This window comes from Talpa occidentalis, unplaced genomic scaffold, assembly GCF_014898055.3.
Source record: "Talpa occidentalis isolate TD23 unplaced genomic scaffold, MPIMG_talOcc4v2.1 talOcc4.13, whole genome shotgun sequence".
NCBI classification, from domain to species: domain Eukaryota; kingdom Metazoa; phylum Chordata; class Mammalia; order Eulipotyphla; family Talpidae; genus Talpa; species Talpa occidentalis.
The window spans coordinates 100149194-100176574 of NW_023601322.1; the positions used below are offsets into that span (position 1 = coordinate 100149194).

Consider the following 27381-nt stretch of genomic DNA (forward strand, 5'->3'; position numbering starts at 1 on the left):
TATTTTTTTTCTAAGATTTATTTATTTATTTATTTATACAAGCACTGGGTACAGTCAGAAGCGCGGGAGGGTGAGAGAATTCACCAGAGCCAGAGCGGGGAGCAAAGCAGGCAGAAGGACCGAAGTACACTGCTGAGGGGAGCAGCGGGCGTGGCAGGAGAGGTCTGCGCGCCGCGCTGCAGAGGCTGCGGGCAGCTTTGCAGCCCAGCGCTCAACGGCTGTGCCACCAGGGAGGCCCTATTTTAATCTGTTTTGTCTTTTACTAGTTCTCTTCACATCAGTATTTCTAAGATTCTGAATGTAAACTAAATTTGAATATTTGTAGTAGGTGATAGGGCATAGGTCTTAAATACATGTTGCTATGATCCTATTTAGTGGACAGTTTGTATAGAGTTGTAGGTGTAGGATGACGGCCTGTAGAAGAAAGGAAAATGTGTTGGCTCCAAAGGTTATTTTTCAAAGTTGGGGATTGCAGTTTGCTCAGGAACCAATTGAAGAGTTTTAAATCAGTATTGAAACTGCAAACTTAGATACATCTAGAGATGGTTACTCCCTTTTTTTTTTTTTTTTTTTGATTTAGCAACTTTAGAGAAATTGTTTAAGAAAAGGAAATTTTTATAATGTCTATGTTTCTGTCTTGGGGGTGCATATTCTTTTTCAATACCCCCCCCTTACACACACACACACACACACACATACACAAACAGCCCCTAATTTCACACTATAGGAATCCTGAAAACAGCATATACTCTGGGTAATAGAAAACAGTAGAGCTGCTGTTTCTCTACAGTCGTATTTCATTCAGCAATGCCACAGTGTATACAGTTAACTCAAATAAGAAATCTAAACTGTTGGATTAGTAATGCCAGGTCTCACTATGTATACAGGAAGTATACATGTAATTATTAAACTCCTTTTTTATTTTTTCTCTTCTCAATCTGTCTGATGCTTGTTTGGTTATATACCAGCCTAGAAGAACCCAAAAGGGTGATTTCCTTTGTGCCCTGACAATTTGCTGCACCCGCCAGGAGAACTGTCAATGGCTGGGCTGCTTATTTTCCCAAGATGGCTGCAGAGGAGATCTAGGATTTCTGAACATGCTGGCAACAGGTAAAGATTTTTACCACTTCAGACTCCTGATCTCTCTTCCCCTGCAGAAATCTAATGGAAACCAAGAGGTATGAAGTCCTTTCCTTTTTCTCTCTAAATTTAAGATTGGTAAGAGAAAATATTGGAAAGCTAGTGTCTTGGATATTGAGTAACTGTTTTGGTTTAAGGATTTGGTTCCTTCATTTTGCCTGATTCTTTGGTTTTGTTTCTTCCAGAGCCTTGCTTGTTTTTGAAAAGTGAGACTTGACCATGTCCTGTTTATTTTGAATGTTATATGCTGTCTCATGATATGTTTTCTGACTTGAGGTTTGGTGGTTATCTACCTTGAGGTGCTTTTCTGTTCTTTTCCATGGATAGGACATTTGGATTCCAGTTTCTTGCCATTTCCCACCACGTTTTTCTAGTCTTGAGGTTTGGGTAAAGGTACTGCAGTCTAGAGTCTGTCTTGTGTGTTGCTATTAGAAAGAGGATATCTTAATATACACTGAGATAACAACTCTCTCTCCTCTCTCTCTCTTTCTCTCTTTCTCTCTATCCTTTTTTTTAAATAACTATTTCTAAGGAAATCTTGAGCCAAAAATCTGGAAATTTGGCTAGCATGGGTTATAATTCTGGCTCCAAGGCTTAACTGAAAACTGTTAATGTATATTGAGTCTTTCGTTTTGCTGTGTTTTCTGCTGGGAGTGAATTTCTGGATCTTTAGGTAAGCTATAAATGATGCTTGTCAGTTGGCTGAGTTTCTATTAAATTGGAAAACTTTAAAATTGCTTATATTGGATCTATTACAAATTAGGAAACCTCTCAATCTACATGTCTAATTGGAAAAAAATTAAATAGAAAATAGGGGAAGGAGGGGAAAAGGAAGGAAAATGTAGAGAAATATTTTAGCCAGCGTTGGGAATAGTTTTTAATAAGAAAAATATTAAAAGTAGATGTAAAACCATGTGTTAACAAATGTTTTTGCAAATTCCGGTCTCACATTGCCAATAATATAAAAAATAACTTTAAACTTAACATGGCCACTAGGAAACTCTTTTGAGCTTTCAAAATTTTGTGCCCTAAATTCGAAGGTATAGATTTAAAGAGAAAGAGTTTTTTTTTTTTTTAAGATTTATTTATTTATGAATACAAGAGCTGGGGTACAGGCCAGAAATGCGGGAGGAGGGAGTGAGACAATTCACCAGAGACAGAGTGGGGAACAGAATAGGCAGACTGACCGAAGTACACTGCTGAGGGGAGCAGTGGGCAAGTCAGGAGAGGTCTGCTGCACCATGTGGGTTGCTCCCTGGTCAGCCGGGGATCAAACTCATGCTGCAGAGGCTGCGGATTGCTTTATAGTGCGGTGCTTAACCCCTGCACCACCAGGGAGGCCCCAAGAAAAGAGTTTTTTAATCCAAAGTTAATTAGGGTCAATATACAGAATATATGAAGAAAAAAAATCAGTATATCCCCTCTCTCATCCTCTTCCTTATGCACAATACCACTGATTGGTCTTTAGTGCTGTTCATTAAAAATATCATAGGATTGGACAAGGTGTTCTATCCTCTTATCTTTGTGAGAATTGGGTTTGGTCTCAATATGACTGAATAGAAAATAGAATTTGTCCACCTCGGGTCTAAATTGTTTTTTGGTTGTCTTTGTAATAGTTCTAGTCTTGAGTTAATGAAGTTTTAAATGTAGTTGAATTAATAGTTTAATGGGATATTTATTCTAGCATATAATGATCTTAATTTCCATCTTATATAGATCACCTCCTCTCCGATTTAAAAATATATTAGAGGGCCTCCCCTGGTGGCGCAGTGGTTGAGGGCTGGGCTGCAAAGCTGCCCACAGCCTCTGTAGTGCCAGTTAGATCCCCGGCCGCCGGCAAGGGTCCCATATGGCGCGTAGACCTCCCCTGCCTACTGCTCCCCTCAGCAGTGTACTTTGTTGGTCTGCCTGTTCTGTTCCCTGCTCTGGCTCTGATGAATTCTCTCACCCTCCCGCGCTTCTGACTGTACCCAGTGCTTGTATAAATAAATAAATAAATCTTTAAAAATATATATATATATATATATATATATAAGAGAAAAAATGTGTTAAATGTGTATGTCAACCTAGTAGTACCAGACACGATACCACCTGAGTTCTTTGAGGAATTAGAATATTTTTGTCTTACAATTGGAGTTTTTACCAGGTCAGAGATATGGTTACAGAAACAACTCAAAGTCCATCCATTCCAAATCTCTCACAGGTATTTTGAGAAGGAAAATCTGGCCTTAAGGAAGCATGAATATATCTCTGGTACAAGCTTTCTGCCCCTACTTTTCTTAGAATCAAAGATCCATTTTTAGAAATGTTAAGGGGGGTAGTATCTTATCTGAAGGAGTAAGTAAAGAGAAAGTACTACTTGAAAACAGAATTAATGAAAATTCTCATATCATCACAAATGAAATGAGTACATGTGACTGAAGTTTTGCATGGACACTTGGAGCTCTTGGTTTGTGTCTGTGTATTGTGTGTCACCCCCCGTGTTTTATTTTACCTCTAGATGGTAATATTAGAGATAATTCATATCTAATGGTTTTAAAATAGTGCTTACGTAAATTCTTTCTAAACTCAAGAATATAATAAAAACTCATGCAAGTGTTTTCCAAAAATGTGATTTGGGATAACTTTTGGTCATTGAGAACTAGTTTAATATTTAATGATTCACTTTGAAATGCATTATAATATTGGGTATAATATTTTATTTTATTTTTTAAAGATTTATTTATTTATACAAGAACCGGGGTACAGGCCAGATGCGCGGGAGGGTGAGAGGGTTCACCAGAGACAGAGCAAGGAACAGAACAGGCAGACTGAAGAAATACACTGCTGAGGGGAGCAGCAGGCAAGACAGGTCTGCTGCGCCATGTGGGCTTCTCCCTGGCCGGCAGGGATCGAACCCGTACTGCAGAGGCTGCAGGCAGCTTCACAGTGCGGCGCTCAACCGCCTGAGCTACCAGGGAGGCCCTGGGTATAATATTTTATTCTACCTGTGCTTATTAATCAAAATTAGCTCATGTTATCTAACAAGGAAAAATAACTGACTTCATCTCCTAGGTGTTTGGCTGATATAAAAAGAAACTGGGCCTGAATAGAGGTGCTTGTGTTAAAGCCTGACTTAGATTGTCAGCCTGAACTTCCTGGTCAGAGAAACTCACTTCTCTGGTAAAAGTTATGACAAATGAAATAGGAGTCCCTCGCAATGATTGGTCTCTTCGTGGTTTGTAGTATCTTGAAACTTTAGAAGTCTATGGAATTAAATAATAGGATAAAATGAAAAAATGATTTGAGACAGGATAACCTTACTATTACAATTCCAGATTGAGTAGGTTGTGGTTCTGCCCCCAGGAAAACCTGATGCTCCTGAATTTAGGTTTATTTTTGATTCCTTATTGCAAGGAAACTAGATAATAATGTTTTTGAGAAAAATGTGTCTTATGTCACCTAGAAAAATTTAAGCACATACTCTAGAAATTTTGAAAAGGGACTTGTCTTCCAGTCTAACAGGATAATAGAGTAGCAGGGTGCAAGTTGAAGCAGTAAAAGCAAGAGAGCCAGGCCCCACTTTTTTTTTTTTATAGGTTTAGGGGTCCCAAACCATGTAGATCTACTACCCAGTCTGCCCATCCCAGTTAGGTAGCCCCACTGGCCCCTCAGCTCTGTCCCTAGCTCCAGTCTGGTTCTCCCACTGTGCCTTCCATCCTGGCGGCTGCTGTGAGAGAGAGGGAGGGGAGTGGTGCCTCCCCTTCATGGAGGTGTGTCTGGAGCATTTTCTCCATAGCATCTTTAATTTGTTCTTTCCTTGAATGGTACTTTATAGTGATTATTTTATAGACTGAGGTTTTCTTTGTTGTATCTAGTAACTTTTTCTTGTAGGGAATTGTGGTTTTTTTTTTTTTTTTTAAGTGTTTTGTTTTAAGTTTAGATTAAATGGGGCTTACCTTTGAGATTTTATACAGTGTGGAATCAGAAATGTCTGTTTTGGGGCCTCCCAAAACAGCGGTTGAGCGCTGGGTTGCGAAGCTGCCCGCAGCCTCTGCGGCGCCGGTTCAATCCCCGGCTGCTCCCCGGCCACCGGAGGAGGGTCCCACATGGCGCGCAGACCTCTCCTGCCGCCCGCTGCTCCCCTCAGCAGTGTCCTTCGGTCCTTCTGCCTGCTCTGCTCCCCGCTCTGGCTCTGGTGAATTCTCTCACCCTCCCGCGCTTCTGACTGTACCCAGTGCATGTATAAAACAAAACAAACAAACAAACAAATAAATAAATAAAACATGCCTCTATAAAAAAAAAAATCTTAAAAAAAAAAAAAAAAGAAATGTCTGTTTTGAATTAGCCTCTACTAAGTGCTGTGGGGATAGTTACATGGGAAGACTTTTTCTGTGGTAGGTTTAGGGGTCCCAAGTCATACAAATCATGGAAACTTGAACCTTAAACATAAGTTAGTTGAGGCTTATTTTGTATATGAATTTTCAGGTGATTTTGCCACCTACAAAGCAGCTAAGAAAAACTGCCTTGTCTTTTCCATTTGTCAGTAGAATGAGATCTTCTGGTCCATTCGTTCAGTAAGAGTTCAGTTCTTAAATACTCCATTTTTGTGGGAATGGCAATAGTTGGCATGGAGGATGGAAAAAAGAATCTTACTCATAATTTTCTGTGTTGAGTTTGTAAAAATTCTCTTCTTATACTCTGGCAGTTCTATGTAGCCACAAAGAGGTTCCAGGTACAGAATACTTAAGCTGTTTTAAGAACCTAAAATGAATTAGAAATTATGGTTAACAGGAATGAAGGTAGCATTTTATTTGCACATAGCAATTTATAGTATAACCACCTGTCATTTATAGAAACCTAAGGACTCCCCCTTGAGTTGGACCAGAAACAATGTCTGCTACCTTATACTTACCCAGTCAGCCCATCTCTGTTTCCTATATAATCTCAGATACTTTATATTCTCTCAAAGACTAGGTACACTGCCTTTATACCTTTAAATGATCTTTAGAGCCTCCCCTGGTGGCGCAGGCAGTTGAGTGCAGCACTAGTTCTATCCCGGCCAGCAGGGGAGAATCCCACATGGCTCAGCAGACCTCTCTTGTCTCGCCCGCTGCTCCCCTCAGCAGTGTATTTCGTCAGTCTGCCTGTTCTGTTCCCTGCTCTGTCTCTCATGAATCCTCTCACCCTCCTGCGAATATGGCCTGTACCCCAGTTCTTATATAAATAATCTTTTTTAAAAATACATAAATAAATAATCTATATCAAATATTAACTGAGTTATCCTTTCAATACAAAGGTTTAATCTGCTCCTGTTAAAATTTACTACTCTGCCACTGTGATCTTCACTAAATTTGAGAATTCTCCATTCAATCCTCTTACTCCTGATGGAAAACCTGCTTTAAAATATAGAATGAAGTAAACTTCATCATATCGTCATGACATTTTTAAATGTCATACAAAAAATGTTTAGCTCTTGAAAGGATTCACTTTAAAACTTGTCCCATAAATGCGCATTGGCGCGCAGACCTCTCCTGCTGTGCAGGCCTCTCCTGCCGCGCCCGCTGCTCCCCTCAGCAGTGTATTTCGTCAGTCTGTCTGTTCTGCTCCCCGCTCTGGCTCTGGTGAATTCTCTCACCCTCCCGCGCTTCTGACTGTACCCAGTGCTTGTATATAATAAATAAATAAATTTTAAAAAAATGCACAGGGTATTTGTAATGTATGTTAAACAGATATTTCTTTAACTATACTAGCAAGCAGAATTAGTCTGTCCTATCATTTTATAGGGATTAGCCATTAATATATTTAGTAAATGAGAATTCACCTTCTGTATGACTATGCATCATGTGTACCTTTTTGTATTTCAGGAGCTATACTTATAATGATATGGTGTATGACCTGGTCACTCGTTGGTCCTGTCGTTCTTCCTGGTGGAAGTTTATTTGGATTCTTTATTGTCTTTTATGGTGCCTTTATTGGGGGGAAACTTTTGGAATTGATTGCCATACCTCCAGTGCCTCCACTTCCACCTCTTCTTGGTAAACATATAATTAGGTCTTGTTTCTTTGCTTTTGACTGTATGTAAATTATGTCCATATTTTTGTTAGACTAGATATAGCTTAGAAATAGTGAGTATATATGATCTGTAAAGCTTCCTTATATGTGACTTACTATATATGTGTATACATAGCTTATTGTAGAAATATTTATTCTCTATGCACAGATTTTTTTTCTTAAACATTTTTAAGATAATTTAAATTATTGATTCTTATTGCTTTACCATTTAATAGGACATTTTAATGAAATTTAGATGCATTATAAATAAGGAAAAACTAGGGAAAAAGCTGTGTTTTTCTGTTGGTAACCAAGTCAAATACAACTACAAGATTCAAATATTATAATGACTAGGACACCAAAATATCCTATGGCTTTGAGTAAGCTCTTTGTATATTCAGGGATGCATCATCAGCCCAACTAGTATTATGTGCTGTTTCTTCATTACTATTATTATGTCATTCTCCAACTGGACAGGAGACAATTAGTGGAAGAACATTTGTCAAAGGTGTATCATATCTTCTAAGTATTCAGTACATCCGAATATTCAGTACACTCTGTAGATATACTCTCTCCATCTTATCTCTACCCCCGCTTTCAATGTTTACAACACTCTCAACACTTCCTAAGTATTCATTCAACCTTTTACCTCTTTTCCAAAACATCTGCACTTACTTTGTGTAAGTTACTTGTTTCCAGCTCCTCCATGGACTATGGCAGTCTTCTGTCTTCCAGTTTCATGCCTGTCTAATTCACCAAAATGGAGAAAATGCAAGACTCATCATATGTCATTTCCAGCCTAAAACTTCTCCACGGTGCCTCCCCCTGTCAAAGAATGGTGAGGGGGGTGGAGAGGCAGCTTTCCATGATCTGCCCCCTCTAGCCCATTCTTCCACTCCCAGCCTTGCCCTTTGTGTTTTGGGAAGACAGAATTACTTGTTGTACCCCATTTAGCAATGTCCTCTCTTGCCTGTAGTCCTTTATGCTGCATCCTCCACTTGTGTGTAAGTGCCCTTCATCCAAAGTGTTGATACAGTGTGTTTGAAGAGGGGAAATTAAACATTTCTGGTTTCTCTCTTGGAAAAAAAATCAACCAAATCACATGTGCTTTATTTTCTTTGTGTTAAGGGATGTTACTGGCTGGTTTTACCATTAGGAATGCTCCATTCCTCAGCAAATTCGTCCTTATAAATAGTAAATGGTCTTCAGCATTAAGAAATACTGCCCTTACCATTATCCTGATACGAGCTGGACTTGGACTGGACCCAAAGGTGCATTTCCAATTATACATTGAGTAAGACTATTTTAAATATTGGAGACTGGTGGCAAAGAAAAGTAGACAGAATTTTTGTTATAGATTTTTCAAGTGGAATCTTTAAGCAAAATTAAGAAAAAGAATACAGATTTTGTAGGAATTTTGGCACCTTGATTTCTACTTTTGATATGAAAAAAATCACTGTGAGGTAAGATCTCTATTAGAGATCATCTTTAATTATTTGCTTAGAGATCAATCTGTCTTTTGCGGCATTTGTATTATTTGGAAGTTGTAGCTCTTCTGGTTAATAACTATTTACTTTTCATTTAACAAAGTATATTGTCTCCCTATAAAAAAATTTTTGCTTTGTTTCAAAAAGATTTAAAAAACTTCAATAATATTTTTATTTCATGACTTTTCCCTGCAGAAGTATGTTCCTAATTGTGTTTGCATTATTATAAAAGCCAACCATTTAAAATATGTCTTAAAATATTAGTATCTAGGAGTCATTCATTTATTTGGGTTTTTAAAAGATGATTATTCAGGAATATAACAGTTACTCAAAAGTGGTAAATGTATGAGTGTAGTGGAAATATCTCAAGAGCATAACTAATTATAGACAGTGAAATTTATTTTATTCTCCAGTAGAGATTTGAACCAGTGAGAAAATTGAGTAGTTTTATCTCTTTTAATTAATTTTGTGGTTTTAAGTGAGAGTCTCTTATTCCATGTTGATATTTTCTATTTCAAATTATTAAGTTAATCAAACTATTCATCTCAACCTTATGGAAATAAACCTATGGTATACTTTCATTATACTATTTCATTATACTCTAAGGCAGATTAAGGAAGGTAGAAATAAGAAAGGTAGAAATTAAGGAAGGCAGTTAATTAAATTACAGAGAAATTGATTTTTTAATAATTAAAATACAACAGTGTTTTATAAAATGTGAAGTAATTTGTAATCCAATCTATGATATACAAAATGAGCTATGTTTGTATTTCAAGCGCAGTGGGACAATCTGGAAGAAGTAGATAATAGCAAGAACTTATACCCAAAAAAGGTATAAGGTATAAGGTTTCAATATTTCCTTAAATAATTTTCTATTTGACCATTATAGATTTGTCTAAAGTGTGATTATTTTTATATTTCAGGCTTTGAGGGAAATGAAAGGCGTGTGTTTGAGACTGTCTGTGGGCCCATGCCTGATGGAGGCCTGCTCAATGGCTATTATTTCCCACTTCCTGATGAATTTTCCCTGGCAGTGGGGATTGCTATTAGGGTAACTTTTTCTCATTTTTCCCTATCAAAATACTCAGTTAAGGATGCTTGATTTGAAATTATTGAAATATTGAGACTAGTGTACAGACAAGCTTCTCATTAAAATTATTTTTTTGGTGGTAGGAAACCTTAGAAATCAGTTGGTCAGAAGCTGAGCTGTGTTCTAAACCTGCCATAACCGTACATAGTCCCTAAATGTTTAATGCCAAGATAACTCTTCAGTTTATTCCTTCTTATATATATTGTAATGTAGCTCTATTTTTAGCCTATTTAGTGGCCTCTTCCTATGTATTCTATGTATATATTATACCTATGAACTAAATTTTCTACAGATACAGCACTTGTTCCCTGCATCATATATCCCATCTGTTATTATCCATCATTTATTTCCCTTCATGTTCAAATTCCTCAGAATATAGTTCATAATCACCACTGTCTCTATATCTGAATTTCTTTTAATTTCCAATTCATTGAAATTTTGTCACTGCTTATCTATTCCACTGAACTTTATAGCAAAGTTCACCCACTACATACTGTTAAATCTACTGGATTTTTAAAAATTATTTTTTATTATAAAGTTAATACCCAAATGCATTTTATTTTTTAAAAAGTAGAACATTTCAGATAAAAGTGAAAAACTCTTACCATGCCTTCAAATCCTGGCACCCCATGCCCCAACCCAAAAGGACAATCATTGTAGACCTTTAAAGACAACATCACAGGTTTCAAAGAAATTTATATGTGGTTTACATAGTGTATAAATATATTTATAATATAAAATCGTTTATATAAAAATATATATAATACTTTTGTGGGTGTCCATATAAAAATATTTTAGTTTGTATATTTTCATATAAATCATATGAAAGAATGTTTTCACTTTTGAATTTTTTCAACAGTTAAAAAAATTCAACAGTATTCTTGAGATTTATGTTGAAAAGTATAATTCATTTAATTATTGTATAGTATTACATTGTATGATAAGATCAGATTTTATTTATAACGTTTTGCACAAATACAAGTTTTTCTAGAATAATTTTCAGTTTTGATGAATACTTTCCAAATGCCTTCATCTCCTAATTTGCCTTATTAGCAACAGAATGTGAATACTTATCCTTTCTTACAAACCCTTGATAACAAACTAGGTTTATTCCAATATGGTGAATGGAAAAATGGCATCGCTTTGTTATTTAAATTTGCATTTCTATGATTATTAATGAGCTTGAGCTTCTTTTATAGATGCATTATCCTTTGGTATTTCTTATCTGTGATTAACTTGTTTATACTTTGTACATTTTTTCTTTATTTTATTTATATAATGATTTATTTAGTATTTTTTTATTTTATATATATTTTACATCATTCTTCCTTTTTTTGTGCAATGCATGCTTTGTCCTCTCAGGTATAGTCCCTGCAAAACCCCACCACCAAATCACCTGTGCACCACCACCACAGTCCCCTGTGCAAGAACACATTCCCTCCTGTTTTGATCCCTCTCCCTGCAGAGTGTCTCTGTGATTAATAGTTGCCTGTTTATTTTGTTTTTTAATTTATTGTAATTATTTTTTCCTAGTCCCTTATTTGGTTCTCCTACATTCCTCCTGTAAGTGAAACCATTAGTATTTTTCTTTTTCCTTCTGGCTTATTTCACTAAGCATAATCCCTTCCAGCTCCATCGATGTTGCTGCAAATGGCGTGAGTTTATCTTTTTTTGATTGCTGAATAGTATTCCTTAGTGTATATAGACCACATCTTCTTGATCCAGTCATTTGTTTTTGGGCATTTGGGTCATTTTATGACCTTCAATGTAATGATGATGTAATGATGATTAGAGGTGGTTTTAGTAGGCAGCTTGTCTCGATTTTGTTTTTCATTGCTGCCCTTTGTTAGATTAAGGAAGCTTCCTTCTATTCTTAGTTTACTAAAAAATTTTATTAAAAATGCATGTAGAATTTTATCAAATAAATGTTTCACTTCTGTTGTGATGATGTGTATTTTCTCCTTTATTGTCTTGAATTTAGAGTGATAAATTTTCTAATGTAAGTTGTACGTCACTCATAAAATGAACTCACTTTGGCTATCATACATACTACTACTGCTACATATCAGACATATTACTACTTTCCTTTACCATTTTGTTTTGCATATATATCTTACAATTCAGCTAATTTGTCCAACCAACCAATTCCTTACAGGTCAGTTTAAACATTGGTTTATATCGATGTTTGCATTTTGGAAGCATAGGGAGACCCCTTAGGTGTTGTTATCATACTGCACACACCACCAAACACCCAAGTTGCCAGTTTTCTTGGCAATTTTCCCTTACCATTTTGTTTTACAGATATATTTTACTAAGAACTCAGGGCTAATTGGTCTGTCCAACCAATTACTGTAGGCGAACTTGTACTTAATCCTGCTCTTAGTTCACTTTTTAAGGTATTATACTTTATTTTTACATTTCATTCCTTTTCACTTTTCCTACCTTTTTTTGACTTCATAGCATTTTATGTCTTTCACTTCTGTTTCTTCCTTTAATATTTAAAAGTTGGAAATTCAGTCTCATAGTTTTACCTAAAATTTTGGAAAGCACATACTTAAGTTCCGTTAAGTTCTGCCTACCTTTAATGTCCTCTGCACCCTCATATATGCTCTCAGTTATAATCTAGACTTGTAATCTAAGATTATTTTTAAATGTTCTTTATGGGGAACTCTTCTCCATTTAGCTGAGTTTCTCTGCTTGTCTTTGTTCTCTATAATAACTTGTAAAGGCAGCAAGCATCTCACACTGCTGGCGGTGTGCAGGCATTTTGTGAAGTACTTGATGATTGCTGGTTTAATTAATCCTCACAACAGCCCTGCCAAGTGGATACTGTTGTTATTCCCATTTTTTTACATATGAGCTGAAACAAAGAGATGTTTCATGACTTTCTTAAAGGCAGACACCCAACTGGTGGCCCCAACACTTCCTCTGCATAGAATCTTCACTCTTAATGCCTACATTGTGCTGCTGCCCATTTCTTCTAGATCCCCTCACTGGTGTACTAGATTTTCTTCCAGATGATATCATCTTCCAATTCTTTTAAAACTGATCAGTGGATAATAAACTACCCTGGGACATCTGAAGAGGACTTCTGTATGATTTATTATTGAATTTTAGATTCAGATATACTTGTTCCTCAATATTCATTGTTATCACTGTTACCTCTCTGCATTAATTTTGCCCTTGAAGTATCTCTTATCAGACTACTCTTCATTCCTCTTTAAGGTAATCTAGTCTAATCTAATCTTTCCCTCTTTGGAAACTGGTTTCCTGAAATTTTCTAATAAGGAATTTCTTGCTACACAAAGGATATTCCTTGGACAGCAACATTAGTATTGCCTAAAAGCTTGTTAGAAATGTAGAATTCTAGGCCCCACCCTAGATTTTTTTTTTTTTATAGAGGCATGTTATTTATTTATTTATTTGTTTGTTTGTTTTGTTTATACATGCACTGGGTACAGTCAGAAGCGCGGGAGGGTGAGAGAATTCACCAGAGCCAGAGCGGGGAGCAGAGCAGGCAGAAGGACTGAAGTACACTGCTGAGGGGAGCAGCGGGCTGCAGGAGAGGTCTGCGCACCATGTGGGACCCTCCTCTGGTGGCCGGGGAGCAGCTGGGGATCGAACCTGCACCGCAGAGACTGCGGGCAGCATCGCAACCCAGCACTCAACCGCTGCGCCACCGGGGAGGCCCCACCCTAGATCTTTTGAAACAGAATCTACTTTTGTTGTTGTTACATTGCAATTATGTCTGTCTTTTTTTCTTTTTAAGGAAGGTAATAGTGGTTTACATGCTGGTTACATTTTAAAGCTACAGCAGCTCCCTCTTCAGGTATTGTTAGTTCACCACACCCACCACCAGAGTCCATTGTGCGCCCTCCCCACTTTGTTCATTCCCTGTATGTCTGGTAGCCACAATTCTATAGTCATATTTCTAGGGGTTGTTGTTTTATTTTATCTGGGTATTTTTTGATTTTTCTGTATCCCACATATAGGTAACACCATCTGGTATTTACCTATTTAGCTACTCTACCCATTTTTTTTATTGTGTTACTTGTTTTCTTTTTGTTGAATTGTATGAGTTCTTTGTAAATCTTTAATACCAGCCCCTTGTTAGATGTATGGTATGCAAATATTTTTTCCTATTCAGTCAGTGCCTGTTTGTCTTAGTGATGGTTTCTTTCACTGTGCAGAAGGTTTTTTATTTGATGTCATCTCAATTGTTTATATTCTCTTTTGTTTTCATTGCTGTTGGTGATGAATCCACAAAGACATCACTGAAACTTATGTTGTGAAGTGTTTTGCCTTTGTTTTGTATGCATTTTATGCTTTCAGTTCTCACATCCAAGTGTTTTATACATTTTGTGTAGAAGTTTGTGTAAGGTGCAAGACAGTGGTCTAGTTTCATTCTCTTGCATGAGGCTGTCAAGTTTTCCCAACACCTTTTTTTTTTTAAAGATTTATTTATTTATTTATACAAGCACTGGGTACAGTCAGAAACGCGGGAGGGTGAGAGAATTCTCCAGAGCCAGAGGGGAGAGTAGAGCAGGCAGACTGATGAAATACACTGCTGAGGGGAGCAGCAGGCGGCAGGAGAGGTCTGCGCGCCATGTGGGAGGGACCCTTGCCCGGTGGCCGGGGATCGAACCGGCGCTGCAGAGGCTACGGGCAGCTTCGCAACCCAGCGCTCAATCGCTGTACCACCGGGGAGGCCCTTCCCAACACCTTTTATTGAAAGGACTTTCCTTGCTCTAATGTCCATCATGACTTCTTTGTCATAGTTAAACTGTTCATGTAAGTGTGAGTTTATTTTTGGACTCTCTTCCATTGGTCTGTGTGTCTGATTCTGGCCCAGTAGCATACTGTTTTGATAGTATGGTTTTATCACACAGTTTGAAGTCTAGGAGTATGATCTGGACATTCCTTCTCTTTCCTGTCAGGAGAGCTTTGGCTGCTCAGGGTCTTTGGTGGCTCCATGTGAATTTCAGTAATGTTTGTTCTGTTTCTTTGAAGAATGCCATTGAAACTTTGATAGGGATGGGACTGCATCCTTTGCATTGCAAAGGATATAATTAGCAAAGTGAAAACAGAAGACAGAGTGAGCAAAATAATTGCAAGCCATTTGTCTGTCTGATAAGAGATCCACAATGAGAATATGTAAACAACTATAGCTCAACCATTAAAAACACCCAAATAAATAATGAGCAAAGGACTTGAATAGACATTTCTCCATAGAAAACCTGCAAATGACCACAAGCATATGAAAAGTGTTCAACATCTACAACTCATTAGAGAGTTACCAAGGACTTGGTGAGGGGGAAAGTATAGTTTCTTGATGGGTATAGTTTCAGTTTTAGAGGATGAAAGTTTGAGACTTGTCACTACATGTGCACATGGGTAGTCCTACTGAATAATACGCTTAAAACTAGTTAAGAGGTTAAGTCTATCCTAATGAGATCGGAATATCTTGGAATGGATCCAGGTATTTTTTTAAAAAAGGTCTCCAGTACATGGCAGACAACCTTTAAGATCACTGCCGTGATCCCTGCTATCTGACATGTATGACTTTGTGTACTCTTCTTGAATGTGGGCTGGAGGTACTGATTTGCTTCTGATGAGCAGAAGTGTAGGATATCCAATCTAGGATTGGTTTATAAGACCATGGCTCTGTCTTCTCTTATATTCTGTTTGATCACTTGTCTCGGAGGTGGGAGGTATCAGTTGCCACATTGTTAGTAGCCCAGTGGAGAAACCCTCATAGCGAGAGGCTGAAAGCATGCCAACAGCCATGTGAGTCAGCTTGGAAGCAGACCTTCCACCACTCACCTCGCGAGAGACATCGAGTCAGAGGCATAGAGGCAAGCCACACATAGATTGCTGCCCCACAGAAATTGTGAGGCCATAAGTCTTTTAAGCTGCTAAATTTGGGGTAGATTAGCTGCTAGATTTGAGTAGAAACAGATAAATAATAAATGAGATGAAAAAAATAAACCAGGTGATTACCAAATGCAGTAAAGTTCAGGGGCCACTGAACTAGACAAATGTGTGTTTTCATATTTCTAGGCTCTTCTTGAGTCCACCAGGAATTCTTGAGCATTATCTGTAGCAGAGAGATTGTGCAGCCAGGGGAAGAAGGGCTGAACCTCTCACATCAGTTAGTTACTGGCAGAATCTATCTGGTGGATAGAGGGAGAAACCTCCTTCACATCTACAAGTAGTCTCTTAGCAGGGCAGAACTAGAAGGCTGCAGGTGTCTGTGGTTAACAACTGACAAGTGAGATGTGCAATGGCTGGTATGTGGGGCCTGGGGGGCACCAGCAGCATCTCACCCCCCTCTGCTGTTTGACTGTGGATGAGGCAATGTTTCTGATATAATATACTCAGAAGGATTCTAGCAGTTTCCCATTTCTGTGGGTGTCGTCAGCCAGCCAGGCTATAATTCGGGGGCCCACTTGTGTGTCCCTTCTTTGGGCAGATATCTCAGTTCCTTTCTGACCCCTTCTGCAGGCAGAAACGGCGTGGGAGAGTGAACATTGTCTCAGGGGTTCTCCAAGTAATCACCCCGCGGTGTCCTTAGCCCCCTCCCAGCCTCTGTCATTTCTGGGCTCAGAGCATTTTCAGATGGTCGGCATATCTCTGAGCAGTCTTCACTTAACCCCCCGACCTTGCTCACCCCAAACCCCTCTGTTTCCTGATCCTGGAGCACACTGGGTTTCTTGTTCATCAAGAACCCCCTTTGTCTTCTAGTTAGGTTATGGACTTTCCTATTATATTTACTATTTCACTTCAGTGGGTTTAGGAATGGCGGGGAGGCTGCAATTTGAGCTCAGCCCCACATGGTGAATGAAATCTGTAAAATTTTAGTCAGTGCTGAAGAGAATGAAAATTTTATCTCCATTGTATGACTCACTCAAAAGCAGAATTTTTACATTTGAAATTATTGTAATAGTTAATGTATTTGTTGTAAAGCTTGTAGAACTCTGTTTGGTTAAAATGATATTTTAAAATTGGTTTTCAGAGTCTTTCTTTCAGTTTTGTAGTAGGTGCTGTCTCTCCTGCTATTGTTGTCCCTTCCATGCTCCTTTTGCAAGAAAGAGGATATGGTATTAAGAAAGGCATTCCAACCGTACTGATAGCCGCTAGCAGTGTGGATGACATCGTGGCTATCACTGGATTCAATACATGCTACAGCATAGTGTTCTCCTCAGGTAAACGGAAAGTGCGGCGGCTGCCTGCCTCTGCTGCCCTCGGTAGTCCTTTAGACTGCGATTCTGACTTTACTGCTTTAACTAACCAAGACTTCTTCATTTAACATCTTCTTCTTTGCACAAAGCTCACTGTAGGCCAGGGAAGAAATTTCATTTGGAAACCACTACTTAACACAAATAATTTTGTTGTAACACCACATATTTCAGTTGATTTAAAACCCATGTTATGACTCTTTATCTGATCCCATTGCTCTGAAATTTTATCACATTCTTCAACAGAAAAATTTAAGCAGTACTGTTATTAGTACTACTGATACATTTAATAGATATTTTTGAAGTGTACTTTTTTGACTATCATTACGAAATACTGGTTGCTCTTTTAGTAAGACAACTTAATAGAGAAAGCTTGGACAGCTAAGTGCTCTTCCAGCACTAGTAGGACCACATCCTGCAATACTTGTGAATCCCAAAGTGATATTTGGGTTTTGCTGGGATTTTTTGAGGTGTGATTGACACATGGCATTATGTGTCGAGAGTTTCAGGTGCACAACCTAATGATTCAGTATTTCATTGTATATTATATCCCTTATTTATTTTATAACTGGAAGTTTGTGCTTCTTGACCCCATTCGTCCCTTTACCTGCCACACTGTGCCCTTCCTTCTGGCAGCCACCAGCCTGTTCTCCACGTCAGTGAGCTAGATTTTGTTTTCTTTGCTCCTTTGTTTTGGTTTTTAGAATTCACATAAAATTGGCATCATGCTTCTTTGTGTTTTTCTGTCTGACTTACTGCCTTTAGCATAATACACTCAAGGTCCATTGGTGGTGTTGCAAATGTGAAGGTTTTATTGTTTTTCATTGCTAATAAGTAATCGTGTGTGTGTGTGTGTGTGTGTGTGTGTGTGTGTGTGTACGTACACATAGGAGTGCATCTGTCTTTTCCAATTAGTGTTTCCATTTTCTTTGGAATTTGACATTTGGTCTTGGGTGTCACTGCAGATACTGTGACGTAAACATTCCTACATTTAGTAATGCTTTTGTTTTCTGTAGTGTTTGAAGTTCAGTATTCTGTTTTGTTGAAGCATCAAAATATCTTAAATTGAAAAGTAGTATTTATAGTTTCTCTTAAAACCATAAGATATAAATAAATAAGGAAACCAGGGGAAAGATAGAAATAAGATCTGCAGTAATCATCCTCCCAAGAATGATTCTGAATCTTTTGATGTAAATCTACCTAGAGGACGACCAGGAGGAAGGAGAAATCCTTCCACCTCCTCCTCATCTTTCTTCCCACTCCCTCTTTTCCTCCCCCTTCCTATCTTATAAAATTACTGATCATACTTTCTTCTAAACTAAGTTGTTTTGCACTTAACTGTGTATCACATACGTTTCTTTTCAGTAAACACATTTCTATGGCATGTTTAGTGGTTGTATAGTATTGCATTGGCTGCATTATAATTAATCTGTTGACATTTGAAGTTGACCCCATAATATTTTGAATTATTTATCAGGTAATGCATGTATGTACACATTTTATAATCAGTTTCTGGTGATCTATTTTGCTCCTTTGATTTGGCTGTGTTACTTTCTTTTTTCATATGTGTCATTGTTTTGTGGGATTTGGTGGCATTTGAAAAACTATTAATTTTTCAATCTTACAGACTAGTTTCATAGAGGAGAAAACCTCCATCAGACAGTGTGGCTTGACATTTAGGCAGGCTCTCAGGCTTCTCTGGAGATGCATCTTCTCTGGGCATTGCGTGGAATTTCCCAGTTTCTCAAGCTGGTGGCCACTTGCTTCCTCGGCTGCCAGCCTGCAGTGCTGCAAGTGGTCTGGTGCTGCAAGCCTCCAAGCTCCTCTTTGCTTTCCTCAGCCCACAGCATCCACGTATGCCAGTTCTGAGGCAAGCAAGACAGAGGCCAGCCTCCCACAAAGTTCGACTGCTAGACTTCTCTTCCGGTCTTCTTTCCCTCCTGAGGGTCTCCAGAAGTTGGGCAATTGCTCCTTATTATCCCCAGTCGTGGTGGCTTGGGAACGGCCATCACTGCTATAATGTGGCTCCTTTGCTTGTCTCACTACCGCTACTGTTGGTGTGGAGCTTACCTGTGGTACTGCAACTTCTAAATTGGTTTGTGGAGTCTGATAAAAATTCTTGGGCTATATATGTTACACAGGTGCCTCTGTGGGGGATTGGTGTTCTGGGTCTTCCCATTCCACCATCTTGCTCTTGTGATGCTCCATTTCTGGTAATTTTCATCGAAAATCATTTCTAATAAAGAAAAATATATGTATTTACAACCCTTACTGAGCTAAAGATACAGGACATAAGCTTTTTGTGACTCAGGATCATTTTATTTAACTTTTTACAGTAAAACATAGGGATACATAAAATATATGTATATATACTTAAAAGTTGACCCTTGAATATTCCTTGGATTGACCCAGGAATAAATCTTTTTATTGTTATTAAAAATTTCTTATGTTTAAATTACTTTTTCTTTGTCATAATAGTACATCAGAAAAGAAACATTACCAACCATAGATATGCTGGGTGCCGGGGGTGTTCCTTTGTCATTCTCTGTCCCTTCCTCTTCCCCCCACCTGGTCTTTTTAGGTTGGGTGCATTAGGGGAGCACCATAGTGACTTCCTCTTTGTGTTGTGGCCTACGTATTCTATGTACATTTCTGATTTGTGCGTATATATTAAGTTATCTGAAAGTCCATATTTAATTTATCAAATAGATCTGTGTATGTTCTCCCATATGTAAATATTTAAGGTCCATATTTGTATATTCTATAAAATACTTACCTTTCTTTATGAGCCACCTAGATCTGATTTTCCCATCTATCGGGTGTGTGAAAATATTTTGTGGTGAAATGTGTTCCTCACTTTGTGTGCCCTGACAGGTGGTGTGCTTCGTAATCTCTTATTCTCTTGTCGGGACGTATTTATTGGTGTGCTGGTAGGAGCTGTTTTGGGAATGTTTCTGCGATATTTTCCAAGTAGAGATCAGGTAAACTGAAAAATACAGATTTTTTTTTAATGAAATATAGTATTAGATATTTCTTGCAGAAACTTGACCTTTTGGAAGATCCTTGAAATACTAAATTTAATGTTTAAATTCCCTTTGCCCAAAAGTAGCCCCCAATGCCTACTCTCTCCTTACACCAAGCATGGCTGTGATTGATACAAATCAGTGGTCTTGATGGCAGTCTCTGCTTCCTGGCTTAAATAACAGGGAATATCAGAAGACTGCGCTAAAACCAGAGTGCCCTCTCCTACCCACTCCACCCCTTTCTTCACTAAATTGTGATTGAGGACTTCTGATAGGACTCATCCTATCAGGAAAAAGATTTCCCTAATCATTTTCCCCTCAATCTTTACTTTGAACATTTTTGAGGGAAAGGATTCCCCTTTATCTCTGTATATGTTCCCATTTAAACTGATTCCCATTCCCTTTGATTTTTCAACACTGTTAAACGCAACTCTTCCCTGCCCTAGAGGATGTGCCATTACTTTTATATTTCTGTAATTTCCAACTTAATTTCCCTGTAACAGTATCTTGGCTAAGGAGAGACTCAGAAGTTTATTTTGAAAACTATATTGAATGTCTTATATGGACTGCAGGTTATATGGGTCTATTTCCTTCCTTCTTCACTTATAGGTAAAGTATTACAACCATTTTACTGGCCTTAGTATCAGAGATACGGCAGGAGATGAAAGTCAATAATTCCAAGTATTGTCACTTGGTACAAGTCTGCTAAACTATTTGGTGAGGAAAAATGTCAAAATTTTAGACATTAGGGCCTCCCCGGTGGCGCAGCGGTTGAGCGCTGGGTTGCGAAGCTGCCCTCAGCCTCCGCAGCGCCGGTTCGCTACCCGGCTGCTCCCCGGCCACCGGAGGAGGGTCCCACATGGCACGCAGACCTCCCCTGCCGCCCGCTGCTCCCCTCAGCAGTGTACCTCGGTCCCTCTGCCTGCTCTGCTCCCTGCTCTGGCTCTGGTGAATTCTCTCCCCCTCCCGCGCTTCTGACTGTACCCAGTGCATGTGTAAACAGAACAAACAAATAAATAAACATGCCTCTATAAAAAAAATTAAAAAAAAAAAAATTTTAGACATTATTTAATATAAGGTATAGACATGGAATCAATGAGTCAGTAAGGAATAACAGATCATATAAATCTTGTGCTTGTAATGTAAATTAATATCTGTTTCTGTCTATTTCTAGACAGACCTTGCCCTGAAGAGAGCATTCCTGGTGCTGAGCATGGGTGTCTCTGTCGTCCTGGGCAGCCATCGCTCAGGTCTACACGCCGCTGGGGGGCTGTGCAGCCTGGTGCTGACCTTCTCTTCGGGGATACATTGGTCCAAAGAAAAGGTGACTATTTGTGACACATCACCCTTTGAAAAGGTTAAATCACTGCACTTTTACATATCTGTAAGGGACATTTATAAAATCTCCTTTTTTTAGTTGAAAGATGTTTGCAAAGTTTGTGTTTTCAAGAAAGTGAGTGAATCAATCCAGGAAATAAAATATTTAAGAAAAGTACCTGGAAATACAGTAAAATGCAGTCAGAAGTTGAATTATCACATCACGCCTCTTCCTTTGCCCTGAGTTTTAATGCGGTATAACATTTAGATCATTTCCATTTTTTGGTGATTACAAACAATGCTGCCATGAACAGTTCTGCTTATGTGTCTTTTTGTAAATATCCAAGTACTTTTATGTTAAAAAATTCCTAGCAGTGGAGTTGCTAGATTTAGAAATGGTATTGTTAGGGGAAAAAGGATGTCCTAAAGCTAATTCCATACAGGCTTTGTGGACTCCACCCCCACTTCAGACCAGAGCCAAAAGACACTGGGAACTCCAAATCCCATCACCACCCAACCAAAGGGAAGGTGACTGGGACCGGAGGAGGATGGGGTTAAGCAGCCAGGTTTGGTATAAGACCAGACACGTGGGCTTTGGAGACGATCCCCCATTTTGGCTCTCCGCCAGCTCGCAGCGGAGGGGCCAGCTCTGAGAATGCCTTTGGGTTTCCAGGTCAGCGGATCGGGTAGGACGCATTAAAGACTTTATTTCCCTATTTTCTCCCTGACTTGTACATTTTCTTAATTCCCTTCCCCTTGTAAATAAACCTTTATTAACCTTTTGTGTGTGTCTGTAGTGGAGTATTAGTAAGTCCCTTTTAAGCGGGTGAGGACCCACAGCCAGGCAACCCATTTTGTATCGGGTTGCTCCATAACAATATGTTTATTTATTTTGATGGGTACTGCCAATTATCCCTTCAGAGGATATTTTTAAATTTACTCTGCCACCAACAGTTCAGAAGAGACCCTAGTCCCTCAACTCATCAGAAATGCTGGATATTGTCCATAATTATAGCTTTTACAAAATCTGATGGGTAAAAAACTATATAACCTTATTTTTTACTTAATTTCTTTGCTGCATAGAGTATAGTTCTATTAATATGTTCTTTTTTAACTACCTGTTATACTCTTTGCCCATTTTTAATTAGCTTATTTGCCTTTTTGTTCTTATAGAGGCATGTTTTTTTTTTTTTTTTATTTGTTTGTTTGTTCGTTCGTTTTGTTTATACATGCACTGGGTACAGTCAGAAGCGCGGGAGGGTGAGAGAATTCACCAGAGCCAGAGCAGGGAGCAGAGCAGGCAGAAGGACCGAAGTACACTGCTGAGGGGAGCAGCGGGCGGCAGGAGAGGTCTGCGCGCCATGTGGGACCCTCCTCCGGTGGCCGGGGAGCAGCCGGGGATCGAACCGGCGCCGCAGAGGTCGCCGGCAGCTTTGCAACCCAGCGCTCAACCGCTGCGCCACCAGGGAGGCCCTGCCTTTTTGTTCTTAATCTGTACAGTTTTTCTGTATGTTAGGGTTACTCATCTCCTGGTATGTGTACGGTGCAGATAATTTTTGCTTATCTTCAACTTTATGGTATCTTTTACATGAAAGTAAGGTTTTCCTGTAGTCAAACCTGTCAGTTTGTCTTTTCTGGTTTTGGATTCTGTATCTTGTTTAAGAAGGATTACTTTACCAATGATAATATGATTATAAATAGTACAATATTTTGTATATATCTAACATGTGGTAGTTTTTGTTTTGTTTTTGCATTTCATTCTTTCGCCCATCTGGAATTTCTGTGAGTGCTGTGGTCAAGGGTTTTCGTGTCTGTGTTTATGTGTAATGTGTGTATGTATTCACAGACATACATCTCTGAACACACACATTAGATAGCTACAGATGTGCATTTAGATGCATAGACATTGACTAATCATTTTTTGGCCAAGTTATTTATATTGGCTATTAATTACTCACTCATTTTTATATGCCTCTTTTAACATGAACTAAATTCTCACATGTATGTTAATTCATTTCTGGGATCTGCTTAATCCTACTTAACTTTTCCTGTGCAATACCACTCTATATATTTTTTTATTTTTTGATTATCTGTATGTGTTCTGATTTCATTTTTATTATCATTTATATATATTTATATTTATTACATCATCCTTCATTTTTGTACAATGTATGATTTCCTGTGAAGTTCCCACCACCAATTCACCTGTACACCATCACCATAGTCCCTTTCTTGTGCTCTTCCCACCTCTGTCCTGTACCTTCACCCTCCTCCTCCCCTACAGAATGTCTCTGGTCTATGGTTGCCTGTTGATTTTGATTTTGATTTTTACCTTATTATAGTTATTTTTTTTCCAGATCCCTTATTTGGTTCCTCTACATTCCTCCTATAAGTGAAACCATCCAATATTTTTCTTTTAAATCAATGTAGTTTTATGCCTCAAATGTAATATGAATAGAAAAGATTCTTCATTATAATTATTCATTGTCTGTTCTTACCCACCCTGAGACATTTCCCTACCCAAGAGTCATATTGGCATTTGTTTAGTTTTCCATAAAATCGTAATTACAAAATAAATGGTAAATAATGAATAACAATTTGGTAAATAACATGAAAACTACTAGAATTATTTTTATGTGTTAATATCAATCAAACAGTAAAGAATAGATTCTAAGGATTAAAATTAAAAAGCAGAATAATGTGTTGTATGGAAGAATAATACTGTTTTTTCCCTTCCTACTTTCATAAATGGCAATCAGAAAACTCAGTTATAGAGAAATAGTTATGTAGATAATTTTTGCCTCCAAATGAAGGATATTAACTTTTAGATGTCTTCTGTAAAAAAATGATAAGCCCGCCCAAAATATTAAAATATCTTCATGCAAATCCTGGAGACAAGGCAGACTGCTGTTATGTCAGTAAGGCCCTTTGATATAGCCACCTAATTGAGGAAGTAGCACTGGGAGGGCTTTGTTCCCAGGAAGGGAAGATGGGCAGGCAACCAAATAACAATCTATTACACATTTTGGTTTGATTTTTTTTTTTTAAGATTTATTTATTTATTTATTTATACAAGCACTGGGTACAGTCAGAAGCACCACGGGAGGGTGAGAGGATTCACCAGAGCCAGAGCAGGGAACAGAACAGGCAGACTGACAAAATACACTGCTGAGGGGAGCAGCGGGCACGGCAGGAGAGGTCTGTCACGCCATGTGGGACCCTCGCCGGTGGCCGGGGATCGAACCAGCGCTGCAGAGGCTGCAGGCAGCTTCACAGCCCAATGCTCAACCGCTGCACCACCAGGGGAGGCCCCATTTTGGTTTGATTTTTAAGAAAACAGCAACTTTGAAGTTTCAACATGGGTCCATTGGAAGCAGGCCATACAGGCTCACCAGAGTGTTTCCTGCTAACTTGGAAAATGTCAGGACTCTTGTGAAACAGTTAGTAGAGGTCTCCCTAGCTCCCTCTTGAGAGCTAACAGGCCTGCATGAACTTGAGCATATTTTCGTCAGGTACAGTGCAGTTCTTTCTGTCTCTCTGAGCCGCCTTCCAGTCAAAAGCTGCATCTCTTACGGAACCATAGGACCCATCTGGAACTCCGAAGACCTTAGTTGATCCATGTCAAAATTACCAACTAATATTTTTATTTTATAACTTTGTAGATATTTTTTAATCAAATTCTACTTGGTGTTTGAGTACAAGAACTAACCTTTACTAATTTTTATTGTTTTAAACTTTTTTCTTAAAATAAAACTAAGTTTATTAAATTCTAAGAAAGACCTTCAGTTTCTGAAATAGTTATTTTTATGTGCTATAGTAACTAAAAATGTATTTCTTTGTCTACAGGTTAAAGTCCAAATCATTATAGCAAAAACTTGGAATGTTTTTCAGCCCCTTCTCTTTGGTTTGGTTGGCTGGGAAGTATCTGTTGCATCTCTTAGAAATAATGCTATTGGTAAGAATGATTAGAGGAATAAAACATGATTTTGAAATATTTAAGAAAACTCTGAATCATTTTTTTATTTATGTCTTTGAGTCATTCACAAGCCTCTTGAGACATGCATGCTGACGCAGGAGCACACACGTGCTCTCAGACCTTCACCACAGGCAGCCCTGAGTGTCTTCCCCCAGCAGCCTAAGGAAATGGACACTGATCCTTTCCTGAGGGAAGATAGTAGATACCAGCAGCATCTCTGGAATGCTTTCATACTTTGACTTCATAATAGAAGTCAAAGTCATCCCCGAACTGAATACATGTAATCTATCTTGTTTTTCATATTACCACCACTATCCAGTAATCTCTTGCACTTTTCATAGACGTGTCAATCATTTATATTCTTTATGATTATTATATTTACTTAAAAAACAAAGACATAAAGAAGCTTAGCCTTAAAATGCTTTCAGTACTTTTACAAATCCTATCTCTGAGCATGAAAACTCCTTCCCCGATTCCTGGTTGACTGTGCTTGTTTTCACTGTTGCAGGCATTTGTGCTGCGTCCATAACCCTGGCGTTGTTGGTTCGAATCTCTTTCACATTTGTAATTTCATCTTTTGCTGGTTTTAGTTTTAAGGAGAAAATATTTATTGCTTTAGCATGGATACCTAAAGCTACCGTCCAGGTGAGAATATATTGTCATTCTAATACTTTTAAAGTTGATGATTTTTTAAATGGAAACTGTTAACTACAATCACAAATTGTAGGCTGTTAGCCTTAAACTGTTTGGTTGGGGTAGGGGGTAAAAAAATAATTGATTATAACTACTCACTATAATTACCAATCATTTTATATTTTAAATTGAAAAATGTACTTTTATTTATATTTCTATTAAATTCATTTATTTTCTTACATCATTGTTAATTTTTGGACAGTGTTTGGTCTTTCCCCTCAGGTGTTGTCCCTGTGGTTCTCCCCCCACCACTGTCCCCATGATCCATCCATTCCCACCATCCCTTGTGCTCTTTCCTTCCCTGTTCTGGTCCTCTCCCACCTCCTCCCCTGCTGTAGGCCTCAGATTCTATGGTCAGCTTGCAAGTTTTGTCGTTTTCCTGACCCTTTGTTCCTTTTCTCTATGTTCCACATCTAAGTGAAACCATCCAATATTTATCTTTTCCTTCAGGCTTACTTCGCTTAATATAATCCCTTCCAGCTCCATCTGTGTTGCCCCAAAACAACGTATGAGTTAATCTTTTTGATCACTGAGTTGAAAAATGTACTTTTAATGACAAATACTAAATTGATGAAAAGAATTTTTATCTTCCTAAAATACAAGTTAAAGTATATATGAGGGACCTCCCTAGTGGCTTAAGGGTTAAGTCTCGGCACTATCACCGCATTGGCCAGAGTTCAATTCAGCCAGGGAGCTGACTCACATGGTGCAGCAGACCTCATCTGTCTTGCCCGCTGCTTCCCTCAGCAGTGTGCTTCAGTAGATCTTCCTGTTCTGCTCTCCACTCTGTCCACCCCTGCACCTCTCACCCCATGCATGGCTGGCCTACACCCCAGTTCTTCTACATGCAAAAAAAATAACAAAAGCATATATGAATACTGTAATTTTTACATTTTGCTAAGTATTATAGAACGAAATGTTATGATGTTAAAGTATCTGGAGACACATTGATTCTTTTAAAAATATATGTTCCCTATTCCTGCTACCCACTCCCCACACATGAGTGCACGTTATTTTAAATTAATACATTTCATTTGTGTAAGTATTTGACTAATGTCTGAACCTCTCCACTAGACTGTATGGGAAGGACATGTTCAGTTTCTAATTTTTTTCCCTGGTAATTAAAATAGTGTCTGCCACATAAGAGGTGCTTACAATAAGTATTTTAGTTAATGTTTACAATTAGTAAGCATTGAAGCGTACAAGAAAGAATGATGAATGAATGAGAGACCTGCTAGTTTTGCTCTTTAATTCAATGATATGCTTCTCCTACTAAAATGTTGTGCTACTTATCTTTAGAGACTTTATCCTGGCAACATAATGTCTTAATTTCCTGAGATTCTTTTTTCCGGTGTTATTCCAAAACAGAAACCTGTGAGTTTCC

At 38.3% G+C, this 27381-nt stretch overlaps 1 protein-coding gene across 9 annotated transcripts in view; it reads left to right on the forward strand.

Moving 5' to 3' along the window:
• Positions 1-27381, forward strand: part of LOC119243673 (sodium/hydrogen exchanger 9B1) — a 62974-nt gene that overhangs the window by 27123 nt on the left and 8470 nt on the right. For 8 of the 9 annotated variants that reach the window (XM_054694605.1, XM_037509616.2, XM_054694604.1 and 5 more), the window contains 8 exons: positions 6987-7157; positions 8302-8444; positions 9584-9711; positions 16780-16955; positions 19863-19969; positions 21186-21335; positions 25175-25283; positions 25813-25949. In XM_054694605.1, coding sequence (XP_054550580.1) covers positions 6987-7157; positions 8302-8444; positions 9584-9711; positions 16780-16955; positions 19863-19969; positions 21186-21335; positions 25175-25283; positions 25813-25949 — 1121 coding nt within the window. The remainder of the gene's footprint in view (positions 1-6986; positions 7158-8301; positions 8445-9583; positions 9712-16779; positions 16956-19862; positions 19970-21185; positions 21336-25174; positions 25284-25812; positions 25950-27381) is intronic. The other variant, XR_008551574.1, reaches the window with a different exon arrangement.